The sequence below is a fragment of the Bos indicus x Bos taurus genome, chromosome 2 (assembly GCF_003369695.1).
Source record: "Bos indicus x Bos taurus breed Angus x Brahman F1 hybrid chromosome 2, Bos_hybrid_MaternalHap_v2.0, whole genome shotgun sequence".
Classification (NCBI taxonomy): domain Eukaryota; kingdom Metazoa; phylum Chordata; class Mammalia; order Artiodactyla; family Bovidae; genus Bos; species Bos indicus x Bos taurus.
This window is the reverse complement of record NC_040077.1, coordinates 93,626,880-93,641,319: the sequence shown is the minus strand read 5'-3', so window position 1 is coordinate 93,641,319 and position 14,440 is coordinate 93,626,880. Positions and strand designations below refer to the sequence as shown.

Here is a 14,440-nt window from a genome sequence, read left to right as displayed (position 1 = left end):
AACTGCTTGCTTCATAAATAAAACTTTTCAGAACAATCTGAAAGCCAGATTTCTCATTTAACAGATGAGAACACAGGGGCCTGAGGCAGTTAAGTAGCTTGACAGTGTGCTCATGCAGAGTCAGGTCTTTAACCCAGGTCTGACCCACACCTGGGTCTTGTAATCTTTCTTCTTGGCCACATGCCTCCCCTGGGCCACCACCCAGGCCACTTGGCCCCAAACATAGCTATAAACAACACCTGGGAAACAGTTTTAAAACACATATCCTTGCGCCCAACCACAAAGGTACTGAATGTCTACAGCATATTTCTATCTATATCTATACCTATATCTACTTAACCTAATTATCAATTTGTCCAAAACAGGGTTTGTCAACATTAGCACAATTGACATCTTGGGCTGGGTAAGCTTTTACTGTAAGGGAGTTGTCCTCTGCATTGCAGGATGGTGAGGGACATCCTTGTTCTCTTGTGGCTCAGCAGGTAAAGAATCTGCCTGCAATGCAGGAGACCTGGGTTCGATCCCTAGTTTGGAAAGATCCCCTGGAGAAGGTAAAGGCTACCCACTCCAGAATTCTGGCCTGGAGAATTCCAGGGACTGTATAGTCCATAGGGTCACAAAGAGTCACACACGACTGAGTGACTTTTTCACTTTCAGGTACCAGCAGCACTCCCCCTAGGGTGACAACTAAAATGTCTTCAGACATCGTCACATGACCTCTGGGGAAAAACTGCTCCTGGCTGAAAACCACTAATGCAAAAAAACTGCCAAGGCAATTTGGAAAAAGCATATTCAAAGTTCGTTGTTTATGAATCACATGCTTACGATATGTGTATGTGTTCAGTCTCTCAGTTGTGTTTGACTGTTTGTGCCTACCAGGCTCCTCTAACTATGGAATTTTCCAGGCAAGAATCCTAGAGTGGGTTGCTATTTCCTTCTCCAGGGGATCTTCCCAACCCAGGGATCAAACCCGTGTCTCTTGCATTTCCTGCATTGGCAGGTGGATTCTTTACCATTAGCGCCACCTGGGAAGTCCCCACGCCTAGGTTAGGTCTTCTACATAACGAGTGTGAGATGGGAAAAAAGCAGATCTGGGAGACAACAGGTTGAGTATCCTTTCAACTTACAGTATTACCAACCTATTGGAACAATAACTAATCTTGGCCTCGAGTGTATGTGTTGTCATGGAAGTTTTCCAAAGCAGAATACAACATAGCGTATATTCAAATGATGATGAGATACTTTAGAAATTCAGAAAATACCATTGGATTTACAACAGTTTGATTTGTACACATTTTTAAGAGCATTTTTAGAAAATTAAGTTTACACTGACCAGCTCCAGAATAGTCCACAGTAAATATTATGGATTCTCTTAACTTTTACTTACTGAAATTTCCTTCTTTGAAGGGACTTAGCAGTTAAAAAGCATTTTATCCATATTTTTTACAGGCCTTAAAGAATTATTATTGCCATTTCATCATGGTAATAAAAAGAGGGACTTTAAAGATACATGCTCAAAAGTTGTTTATATAAAGTTATAAAAACAATTGAAAAAATGAGTATTTCTAAGTTCTCATGACCAAAGGCCTTCTATAGCTGCTCAAAGCTTTCACGGAAAATTCTCAAATTTTGCCTCTGCTGTCCATAACCTCCATTGAACCAAATATATCTGTATCTGGCATAAAATCCAGGGAATTACCAAGGTTTGGTGATTATATGGCATATATTTTTGTGTGTATATTAAAACCAAATATCAGGATCAACAGAATTTAGAATTTCTTTCCAAGATCTATCAGATCAGATATTTTGAACATTTCTATGGGCTCACTGTAGGTAGTTTAATAAATTCCTTTTCAGAATATATTTAAATATCACTATAATCAAATACAATAATATAATATGTCACTCCAGGATATTTGAATATAAAAGTATCTTTAAAAAACACTCTTTAAAAGAGCTGGTGTACTTTAATCTTAGAAGTTTGTCTAAATGACTATTGGAAACCATGCCAGTCAAGTGATTCATTTTATGTATTAATCCAGCTCAGCTGACAAGTAGTTGCTAATACAGCACTTCTAACATTGATTCAAGTCCCATAAAAGGATTTGGCTCATAAAAATGCTGGCATGGCATAAGGATGTAGATGTTTCCATCTCTTGTCTCTAGGAATACAGTTATGGGCCAAATATTGCTGGTGACCACAAGCATTTCTGGGAAGATAGGTGTTATGAAGATCAAATAAACATACAGCTGCTAAAACTACCTACATCCCCCTGTGTCTCATACCCTCATTTCTCTAAATAAGAGACATATCTTGAAAGAAGGGTGGTGAGGATGTAGCCACTTTGCCCGGTATTTGGCTTAGTGCTGGCTCTTGCTCTCTCTCATGTGTGCACACTCTGATTTTACTTATTATTCCAGGAAAAAAGGCCACCTTTACCCAAACACAAGCATCAATAGTAATTACTGGGATATGGCAAATCTCTTTTCATTTATTGAGATGGTTAGTACTATGAAAAACAGAAATCTGATAGCTTCTTTCTGTCAGCATAAAATGAGAACGTGACCTTGTCCTGAGAAACACCATTTAGTAATATTTTTCATAACTTCCATGCAGTGATGATCTAATAAGAATCTAAAAGTAATTAACTGGATCTCTTTTAGCAAACCAAAACCTTATTCAAAGACATATTTTTATCAGGATTCTAAGGGAACCATAAATTGGGGCGTTCTGAAAAACTGGGATCTAATCCAGTCCACGATCTGATCAGGGTTCAGTGGTAATAATAAATTGGGACTATTAAAACTGGGAATCATTCCAACACTTTATTTTGCCCACACCACAGGACCTAGCAAATTCTATGGCAAAAGACAGGGATATTCAGAGAGGAGTAAAACCAGGCTGAATTAATCATTTGTGTGTAATCATGCCAAAAGATGGGTGTTTTCAACAGTTTAAATAGTGCCAGAGTTTAAGTTCAGTAAATAATTAATTATAGAGAGTCTCTTGGCAAATTAAAGAAATCAACCTTCTGGTTCCTTGAGTAAAATATGCACTCTTTTTAGGAAACAATAATGACAAAATCCTATCAATTCAACTGCTGCTCTACGTATTTAGGAGTGTAATGCTTAGGTAGGTTACAACATATAATAGTAACTCAAAATATACGTTTCCTTTCTTTCTTAGAGTACAATAAGCATCTTTATTTTTCAGTATGCACAAATGTTGGATAAACCCTAGCTTATTCTGGTTCTCATTTCAATTTCCAGTAACATAAAAATCTCCCATAATTAAATAAAATGCTGAGAGGTTGGGAATAGATTTTCACCCACTTGTATTCTCAAACTCTAAACGGTTTCTGAATGTTTTTATTTCTCTAAGATGCATTTCGTTTATGTAGGGAACTTGCAGCTGCATAATTAAATCTTGGCTTGCCAAATATCAAAAACACATGTATCGATTTAAACGAAGGGAACAGGCCACAAGCAGCTCAGCTGATAAGGCAAGGGAGAAGTCTCAGCTCTTGGAAGGCTTCCTAAAGGAAAGAAAACTAAGAACCTTAAATTCAGACACTGAAGCAGATTAACTTTCCTAAATCTTAGCTTCACTCTCACTTAGAAATTCCATTCAGGCCAGTTGTTGAAAACAAGAGCCATATGTTTCCATACTTCTCTATGCTGAAGCTAAAGAGGTTGCCACTTCCCCCCCTCATCTCATTTATCCTAAGATTCTAACAAGAGCTACAAAAATAACATCTCACTAACGCGGTAAATAAGCTCCCTTGCAAAATAAACTCTGACACGGTATAAGAGTAATAGAAGATCTTAGAGTGCAACTTCATTCCTTGCCGCCTCCTCCCCAATTGTAGTAAGAAGTTTCATTTTGGAAAATTTAATTCAGGATTAGTAATATGGGATTTTTTGTTTTTAATTAACTTATTAATTTATTTTAAAATTTTATTTATTTTTAAACGAAGGATAATTACAATATTGTAATGGTTTCTGCCATACATCAACATGGATCAACCATAGGAATATATATGTCCCCTCCCTTGTGAGTCTCCCTCCCACCTCCCACCCCATCCCACCCCTTTAGGTTGTCACAGAGCCCCAGTGTGAGTTCCCTGAGTCACATGTAGATTCCCAAGGGTCAGTACTATGGGATTTAATGGAAGACAGCCTTTAGTCAATGGAGATTTCTTCTCCCAGTACAATAGTCTTAAATAAATGAGGAGAACATATTTTTCTTTAACTTAAATCTCCACCCGATTTTTGAGAAGGTATTAACAAGTACAGCATGCATGTTAGGTACTTTTTAGGCCAGAGAATCTGTTTAATTTCAAACTCTGCAGAAGGTTACAAATTCTAAGTCTTAAGTATCAAACAATAGCAACAAAAGCACATGGTTTACTGACTTGCTAAAATCATCTCTTGCTTTTAGCTCACCATACTAATTTACATAATCTGAACATTTGGAAAATGCTAATTTAATTTAGCTTGATAAAGAATTCTAGGAGAAATAATCTTTGAATATAATATTGGATTCATCCTTCTAGCAATGGACATAAGCATTTGGAAGTAATGTCTTATTATGGCCAGTCTCACTGGAGCATGAACAAAATGATGAGTTTATTTAAAACAGGGCTTCACTGCCATGGATTGTTTGACTTGTGTCAAGAGGGGACACATGATCAGCTCAGGAAATCGAATAGGAGACTAAGAAAATCCTAACATGCAATTAGGAGCAAGAAACTTGGGCTTATACATTGACATGGAAATAGTGCACACACTGCCATGTGTACATAGCCAATTCACAGAAGGCCACGCTAGGGAGTGCCAAGTAAATGCTTCTCTACTCAGATGTTTATAAATTTCTCAGACCCTGAGATTTGGGAGAGACCACAGAGATCATCTAAGGACATGAGCAGCATCAATGACACAAGAGTTTTGATGGTATGTGGCTTGATGTATTTAACTACATTAATTTACATGGTTTTGCATTGATGTAACTTTTTATTTAATTGAATGTGTACAGATACAAACAAGACAGTGAAGATAATATATCAATGACTGAAGTTTATGAAAGTGATTCCAGTCCAGACCTTTCCTGATGCACTCATCCCTTCTCAGTGTAATCATCATTAGATATTTCCAGTGTCAATACACTTGCCGCTGCATGAGACACTCTAATTTGTCAGGATGTTTTCCCCTCTATTAAGCTGATGGCTACCTCTCTAAAAATAATTCCTCATTAGAATCTTCAAGAAAATAAATGAATATATGAATAAGTAGAGAGAGAGAGAGAATGGTAAGAGAATGGAGGCTATAAAATACATCTAATTCCTCTTTTATGTTAATGTTCTTTAATCATGTGATGTCAACTAAGTCTGAACCTGCAGGCTGTGTGTTCCCACATCCTTCCATATTTTTCAAAAGACATGGCTTTAATACTGCCATTTTCTGTGAGTGAGAGAGGCTTAGGGTATTCCAGGTGTGATCTGAGCAGTGCAGAATAGAAATTATTGTTTCTTCCTTCACTTTCGTACATGAATTTCTGTAGCCTAGGCTGGATTAAGTTTCTGGCAGGCATATCCCCATACTGACTCTTGCAAAGCTTACCCTCAACTAAAACCATCAGGCAAACTTTTCATATATTCGGTATTAAGTCAAACCTTCTACATCCTGTGTTTGTACAGCTCATTTTTGGACCTAAACACAAGACTTTACATTTATTCCTATTAAGTTCCTTTATATTTGATTCAGTCCATTGTTCCAGATGATTCTGTCATCGGACACACTGTCAACCCCTGCAGCTTTTTGGAATTTGAAATTTGATCAATAGGCACCATCACTGATGCCAATGCTCAGCAAGCCAGAGTTAAAATAAATTTTTAGGAAAACGTTTTTCTTGTGAGCTTATATTGTTGGAATTCTGCTGCTGCTGTGGCTAAGTTGCTTCAGTCGGGTCTGACTCTGTGTGACCCCATAGACAGCAGCCCACCAGGCTCCGCTGTCCCTGGGATTCTCCAGCCAAGAAAACTGGAGTGGATTTCCTTCTCTAGTGCATGAAAGTGAAAAGTGAAAGTGAAGTTGCTCAGTCATGTCTGACTCTTCGCAACCCCACGGACTACAGCCTACCAGGCTCCTCTGTCCATGGGATTTTCCAGGCAAGAGTACTGGAGTGGGTTGCCATTGCCTTCTCCGATATTGTTGGAATATTCATTAGTAATCTTTGGGTGTAGTTTCTCAAATAGCTAATAATCCTCTAGGCTTACATGATCTAGTGTATATCTCTCTGTATTAGCCACAGATTGTGAGACAATGCAATACTAATGTCCAGGAGTATCATTACTCTTTCTGCAGTACAAACAGGGGTTTTCAGCCTCCACACCATTGACAGTTTGAGTTAGATAACTAATCATTTGAGGATGGGAACTGTCTTATGGTTGTACGATATGTAGCCATATTCTGGGCTTCTACCCAGTACATGGCAGTAGCAACTCACTCTCCACACCCCCCTCCAAAGCTTTGGCAATCAACAATGTCTCAAGATACACCCAAACGTTCCTTGGGAAGCAAATTTCCATCCTTCATACCCCTCCTCCAAAGAACTGAGAATCACTGTTCTAGACTCTTTAATAACTCAATCCACCAGTTGTAGGTTTTTGACCTTTTGATAGCTACAACTGAGTTTCCCTTGTGGCTCAGACAGTAAAGAGTCTGCCTGCAATGCAGGAGACCCATGTTCGATCCCTGGGTTGGGAAGATCCCCTGCAGAAGGAAATGGCAACCCACTCTAGTTCTTGCCTGGAAAATCCCATGGATGGAGGAGCCTGGCAGGCTACAATCCATGGGGTCACAAAGTACTGAGTGACTTCACTTTCACTTATAGTTGATATTCATATATATCACCAACACAGTTCCATATTAGGAGCTAGATACACAGGCAAATGAAAACAAGATATGGAAATCATAAGAAAAATAGTGATAGGAATGGAGAAGGATGATATAACTCTAAAGTTTAGAGTTGATGAGTTTAGATTAACCCTTGGTTCAAATAGTTACAAGGAAATTGAAGAGGTAATCTATGAGGACTTTGTACCTGGATGCTCACCAAGGTATGAACACTGAAAAAATGGAAACAGTCTGTACATTTCAAGATAAAAGAGGATAAATATATTTTGATATATTGATCTCACAGGATATTAGGCAGTCATCAAAATGACATAATTTCAAAACATCAATGACATTGGGAAATGCTCAACATAATAGGAACTCTGTGAAAAAAGTAAAATATATATGGTATGAATACCAAGTTTTCAAATAAAAAATATATAGTAAAAAGATCATAAAATTATTAACAGTGGTTATGGAATTATGATAGAATTTTGCCTGATTTTAATAATCTTCTTTACACTTTTTATGTTTCCAAAAATGTCTTAATAAACTTATTGTCTTTGTTAGTTTTGTGTGCATGGTGGTATGGGTGGGGAAAGTGATTCATAGTCTCTTAGGTGAATGAGCGCTGGCAAGTGTTCCTCTTTTGTTTGCATAAAGCATGCAAGTAAGGTAGGAGGCCTCAGAGAGGGCATGTAAGAAAGACGGCAACATTTTTAGACTGAGTTATTCAATCCTCTTGAGAAAAAAAAAAATCTGTATATTATTATAGAATGAGAAGAGCTTAATCTAATGTTCCAGCTAAATCCTGTCCCCCAAACTCAGTGTTTCTCAGACTGCTAAAGAATCGCATTGAGCATAAGTATTAAACCTAGATTCCTGACCTCTAATTCGCAAGATTCTGATTCTGTAAATCTGGTGTGTCAGAAATTCTCATTTTTTCCCACAAGCTCCCCAGGTGATTCATTCTGATTCAGGTGTCCCATGGGCCAATCTGAGAAACATAGCTATCTGTAAGAAGTCATGTGTTTTGATTTGGATGGGTGTTTTTTTTTTTCCCCTCTATTTTTGATAATTTCTTCCTGCTATACACTAAATAGAATTGGTATATACCCTCAGGGGTGTGTTAGCCAACTGGCTCTTTGAGAAAACAAACCCAATTTACCATCATTTGCCAATTTCTATGGTGTAAACACTTCCACCATGAACAATTTCAAGCTACCAATGGTTTAACAAGAAGCTCGCGTAATTCTTGAAAGCTTAATAATTGTCTTTCACAAATTGGTGCAGGCTGGTTTAAGCAATGTACAGTATATATTTTACTTAAGTGCTTTAAACTCTTTGAAAAAGAGATATGTTAGTGAAAAGCTATTATATCTATGACAGCTAGGATAAAGCAAGTAAGCAGTTGGATGGCTTAAATCTTCTTTACATAATAAATTTCAAATGTATTAGGAAAAACTCAACTTTGTGAATTTGTATACACTATTTCCTATTTTATGATTTATTTTATTCCTATTTTATTATATATTTTTCCTGTGGCCAGGCCATGATGAGTGATATGTTTGCTGAGTTCTTTAAGAGTTGTGAATTGGTTTCCTATGGATGATAGAGAGCCAAGAAATGGGACTCCAGGGCTGAGAGCGATGCCAAATGTTCAGCCTTCACCTTTGCCCTTTATGGTCTTCAGCCCCTGAGCTGTTGAAATGTCCTTGGTCATCAATTCTATAGCACCCAACCAAAAAATCAACTTCTCCTCCTTCTTCCCCTCATAAATGATTGAGACACTGTTGTCTCTAGGAAACCCATATCAGATGTGTTTTATGTGTTCACGTGCGGGAAGTGGACTAAGTGGGGGCTAATAATATAGCTCTTTAAATATTTTGACCAGACATATTTTAAGAAAATTGGACCTGAAACCAATATAACCAGCTGAGGTAAATTTACGGTCCCACTTTTAAGAACAAAACTCCCTCAGGCACCTGTTTCCTAAAGGCAAAACCAGAAAGGAAATGAACTTTTGCTTAAAGACAACTCACCTTATTTTATGAGTTATCAATTTTCTATCTGGCACAGGATTCCCTAGCTACTAAGAGGAACACCCCTCTTCAACCCCAAGCCAGCACTGAGCTGCAAGAAATGTAAAGTCTGCATTCTAGAAAATAGCTTAGTTTCCTGAAGATGAGACAAGAATGTGGTGCTTCAGTAAGTGAAATCATGGGAGCAGCAAAGATCTACGATGGGGACTCACCACACAGATGTCTTTGCCAATAAATGCATTAAAATCTTAGCCTGAATTACATTTTACATTACAGGATTACTGAATCTTGAATTATGATGGAAAATTCATGTTTCTTCTCTTTGGGGCAACTCTGACATGTGAATAGTCAACAACAATGGAAAGCACTTGATTTCCTTTTATCTGCTCCACTGACCCTGAAACTGAGCTTATCAACCTCTCAAAAATGAGAAAGGGCTAAATAGCATTTTTTTCTTGCTATTGATAAAGTGAGCCTTCTCAATGGGAATAGACCACAAGATAGGGGTCAAAGGTTAACAGTTGGTACTCTTAGCATGCTCTGCACTAGAAAACACAATGAATAAGAAGTATGATTTTCTTAGTACCCATGCTAGAAAATTAAAATAAGTACAAGTACTGACTTTTTAAAAGCTGCAACAACTATTATTACTAATAGGCAAGGAAAAAAGTTGCACAAATCTGATGTCAGGCATGATCAAGTCAGTATCAAATACTTAGTTATAGAATAATCTCAGTCTTTCTCCAAGCTTCATCTGGTTGTGAACGCAAAGAATTTTCAGGAGAAGTATGAATATTCAATTACATATTTCAAAGTCAGACATTTATACATCTACTTCGGGTAAGTGCCAGAGTTAACATCAAAGATATGTGAAGGACTTCTTGTCTAAATGGAACATTAAGCTCCTTAAAAAGGAGAATTCAACCCTTGCAAACTGTCATTTTTTCAGTAGATGAAACCGACCCTTTCACAGATGGGCAACATACTTTGTAACTTGCTGATGGCATAATAAAAGACACTGGCTTTTTAAAAATGAAGGGCATGTACTTTTCAAATTATAGCACCCAAATGGGTTTAACAGACTAAAATTAAGAAGGCATACAACAGCTTGACAAAAATTAGGAACAGACTATGGAAATTTGATAGCTCTAAGAATCAATATTCAAATGACTTAAAAAAAAAAAATCAAAAACCTCCTTGTTTAAACCATAGGGAACATATGCATTTTTAGAGTCAAAACTAGGGGTAGCACATTTTGGAATTATAAGTACCGATAAAATAAAAACATGAAGTCAATTTCTTCTCAAAATATAATAAAAATTCCCCAGAAAGGCAGATTCCATTTATATCGGGTATCTCTCCTTTGCATCAGTCAACCCCTATGCATTTTAAAATAAGATTTCTCCAGTTGACTGATAGAATAACCAAATTAAACATAGACCCTGCACAAAAATAAAACAAGAGGCTTAGCATTTCTACTCACCTCTCACGTTCTTCTTTCATTTTTTCCAGTTCCTCTTCTCTCAGGCCACCCTGCTTCAGAGGACCTTTTTGCTCTGCCTTTCCACCCTTATCATCTTTCTTCTTTCCAAATCTAATGAAACATGGAGAAGATGATTGTTAATGATAAGCATGTTCTTTTTGTGGTAAGTTGTAGATATTTATGAGATGAACTCATTAAAGTACAATTCTTTACTCTAAGCAATAAAAAGTCATTTCACATACAATGGAAGTAAAAATAAGATACTTAGAGCAGAAAAATAATACAGTTACTGAAGTCCCCTCCCACTTCTCTCTTCCTTCTTTCTTTCTACTTGGCTATTGATTGTACAATCTGTGCAAAATCATGTGATTAAAGACTAAAAATTTCAAACAATTAATTCAGTGGTGATTAAAAGAACTGAAAAGTTGTCATTAATATATAGCTAAAACCTAATCAATCTCTTAAAGAGGCCTCCAGAATTCCAGGTGGCATCGGCATTGAAGATTAAACTCATGAGGTTATATAGTGATGGTGCTGGTAAAGGACTTTACCAAACACATAGTTCAATATTCTAACCTTACAAATGAAGAACCAAAACCTCAGAGAGGCCTTGTTCCTTAAACAAACCCAAGTTCAAGGCAGGGCTGGGATTAGCATGTGGCTCACCTCCTACACCAAACATATATCTTCAGGCTACACTCAATCTCCATGTAGCCACATGATTCCCAATTCAGCCCTGAGTCAGTGTGCTCTGAATACTTCTTGGTGCTGGGCATATGTGTAGTTAACTGGCCAGTGGTAATTTTACTTTCTGCCCCAACTTTAATGAGATAATTGACACATAACATTGTGTAAGTTTACAATGTATTGATTTGATATATATTACTTTAAAAAGAATTACAGCCAAAATATTAGCTACACCCTAGCCTGGTAGGCTGCAGTCCATGGGGTCTCGAAGAGTTGGACACGACTGAGTGACTTCACTTTCACTTTTCACTTTCATGCCTTGGAGAAGGAAATGGCAACCCACTCCAGTGTTCTTGCCTGGAGAATCCCAGGGACAGGGGAGCCTGGTGGGCTGCCGTCTATGGGGTCGCACAGAGTCAGACATGACTGAAGCGACTTAGCAGCAGCAGCAGCATATCCTGTCACATAGTTAGCATTTCTTTTTTGTTGTGAGAACATTTAAGATGTGCTGTCTCAGCAACTTTTAACTGCCTGATACACTACTATCAGCTATAATCACCATGTTGTACATTAGATCCCCAAACTTGCTAATCTTACACCGGGAAGTCTGTACCCTTTGGCCAACATTTATTCATCTCCCAACCCCTGATAACCACTATTTTACTTATTTCTCTGAGTTTGATTTTTTTAGATTCCCCATAAAGTGACATCATACAGCTATGTGTTTTTCTTTCTCTGACTTATTTCACTTAGTATAGTGCCCTCAAGATTCATCCAAGTTGTCACAAATGGTAGGATTTCCTTCTTTCTCATGACTAAATAATATTCCATTGTGTGTGTGTATAAATACATACAACCATATATGTGTGTGTGTGTGTGTATCAAGCCTATCTTCTTTATCCATTCATCTGTTGATGAACACTTAGATTGTTTCTGTATCTTGCCTATCATGAATAATGCTGCAACAAATTTAGGAGTACAGATATCTCTGAGAGATCCTAATTTCAATTCTTTTGGATATATATCTAAAAGTGAGATTGCTGAATTATATGATAGTTCTAGTTTTAATTTCTTGAGGAACCATTCATTGTTTTCAATAGTAGCTGTACTAATTTGCACTCCAAACAAGAATACACTAGAGTTCCCTGCAATTATGATAAAATAATTGGTGTTTCCTTAGCATTTTTTGGAAAATGAAACTGCCAATTTTAAATTTAAAAAAACAGCTACAATTAATTTTTGGTCTTTTATATTCTTAAAAGACAGGCATTTTTCCTAATAGATATTTTCTTTGAAAGCAGTCTCCCATAGCCTTGGTATTAACACACATGAAAAATGAAAATGACCTGATACTATGCTGAGAACCAGGATAAAAGTCATTCTATTATGCACTACTGCTAAGTCACTTCAGTCGTGTCCGACTCTGTGCGACCCCATAGACGGCAGCCCACCAGGCTTCCCGTCCCTGGGATTCTCCAGGCAAGAACACTGGAGTGGGTTGCCATTTCCTTCTCCAATGCATGAAAGTGAAAAGTGAAAGTGAAGTCGCTTAGTTGTGTCTGACTCTAGCAACCCCATGGACTGCAGCCTACCAGGCTCCTCCGTCCATGGGATTAGGCAAAAGTACCGGAGTGGGGTGCCATTGCCTTCTCTATTATGCACAGACTTCAGTTAAGGTAAAGACTCGTCTTAAATCTAAGGGAATCCCAGTTGTCCCTTGTTTCTTACTACCTAGCTACAAAGTTTAACTCTGTGAGTAAGCATTCATATCTTTAGCTTACTCATCCCATCTATGTATCTATGTATCCATCCATCCTTCCAGCTATATAACCTGAGGACACTTGTCAAATTACACACATGCTCGGCTGACTACCCCTCCCCCACTCCCATCCCTGTGCCCCAGCCTTTCAACACATCCATAGAGAGTCAGAATCTCCTCCCAGGAGGACCTAAATCATAAACTTGTAAGAAACTCATTTCCTTCAGAATTTCATAGAAGTGGCCTAACATTTGTCTCTTTCTGGATTGTGTTTCAAACCAAAGCAGAGGTTGTTGGTCAAGTGGCAGCTCTGAGTATGACACGTGGAAGATGGCACTGCCAACATTCACAGTCATGGTGTCATTCAAGAACAGACTGCATCCTGCTTTCCGCAGAAGCCTCTTCCAGCTTTGACTCCTCTGTATATTTTTTCATTATAATTTCAATGAGCAAATTGTCTTTCATGAGTTTCCTGTCTCCCCACTGCCGTCTCTCTGTGTCTGCTCCTACTGCAGTGCTTTTGCTATATATCCAGTCTAGTCTGAGCACTTGGGTTGGTTGACCATCAGCTTTAATTCCATCATTCCCGGCCTTATTTTTTTTCTCTTCTTCCTCTTTCTTGCATCCTTTTCTGAATCTATTCCTCTTTCTCACTGAAGAAATGACCTGATCCCATTCATAGGAGTAAATAGAGAAGACAGAAAAAATAGACAAAATATAAGAACATTAACTTTCAGATCATTCAGATTTGTTAATATATTCATGATCTCTCTTTAACCTACAAAGCAGGAATATCTAAATAATGTGTTTCCATGAATACATTCTTTGGCTTTTTGGATCCATGAAGAAGAGTCTTAGGATCAACATTATTACTCTAAACTCCTTTATGTGACAAGTTAATACTTTAGTACATCACTTATTAAAATAGTTTTCCCTCAAAACGTCACCAAATAAAGTAATAGTGAAGCAAAAAAAAAAAAAAAAAAAAAAATCAGAATTGTGGGGAGTGAGGGTAAAACAATGCCTCAGGAAGTTGATAAAGGCCAAGATTGCCAAGATCTCTATAGATTTTAGGCTTGCTTTTCTGCTACATCTCAAATATTTTCTTCTAAATTTTGAGGTGTTAAGATTTTCTGAGATGAAAGTAGTGTCATTTTTGAAGGGCAAAACGAACTTATACCCTAGTTGACTTTTAGTATCACAACCAGTATATTGTTTTTTCCTTCCTGTGGCTGAAGTATTCACTTGTACTGCAGTTTGAGAACAGCTTATTATGCTTCCATTAGAGTGAGATATGTTTGAAAAAGAAAAGGTTGAAAAAGTGAAAGTGTTAATTACTCAATCGTGTCCAACTCTGTGACCCCACGGACTGTATGTAGCCCACTAGGCTTCTGTGTCCATGTAATTTTCCAAGTAAGGTAGCCATTACTGGAATGGGTAGCCATTCCCTTCTCCAGTGGATCTTCCCAACCCATGGATGAAACTTGGGTTTCCTGCATTGCAGGCAGATTCTCTACTGTTGGAGTGACCAAGTTAGTTGTAAGTAAATTCTGCCAAGCATTTTCTTCTAAGCAA

General features: G+C 37.6%; 1 protein-coding gene across 1 annotated transcript in view; it reads right to left on the bottom strand.

Annotated features, from left to right (window-relative positions):
• Positions 1-14,440, bottom strand: part of PARD3B (par-3 family cell polarity regulator beta) — a 1,152,531-nt gene that overhangs the window by 215,447 nt on the left and 922,644 nt on the right. Inside the window, exon 19 of the mRNA XM_027565061.1 lies at positions 10,420-10,530. Coding sequence (XP_027420862.1) covers positions 10,420-10,530 — 111 coding nt within the window. The remainder of the gene's footprint in view (positions 1-10,419; positions 10,531-14,440) is intronic.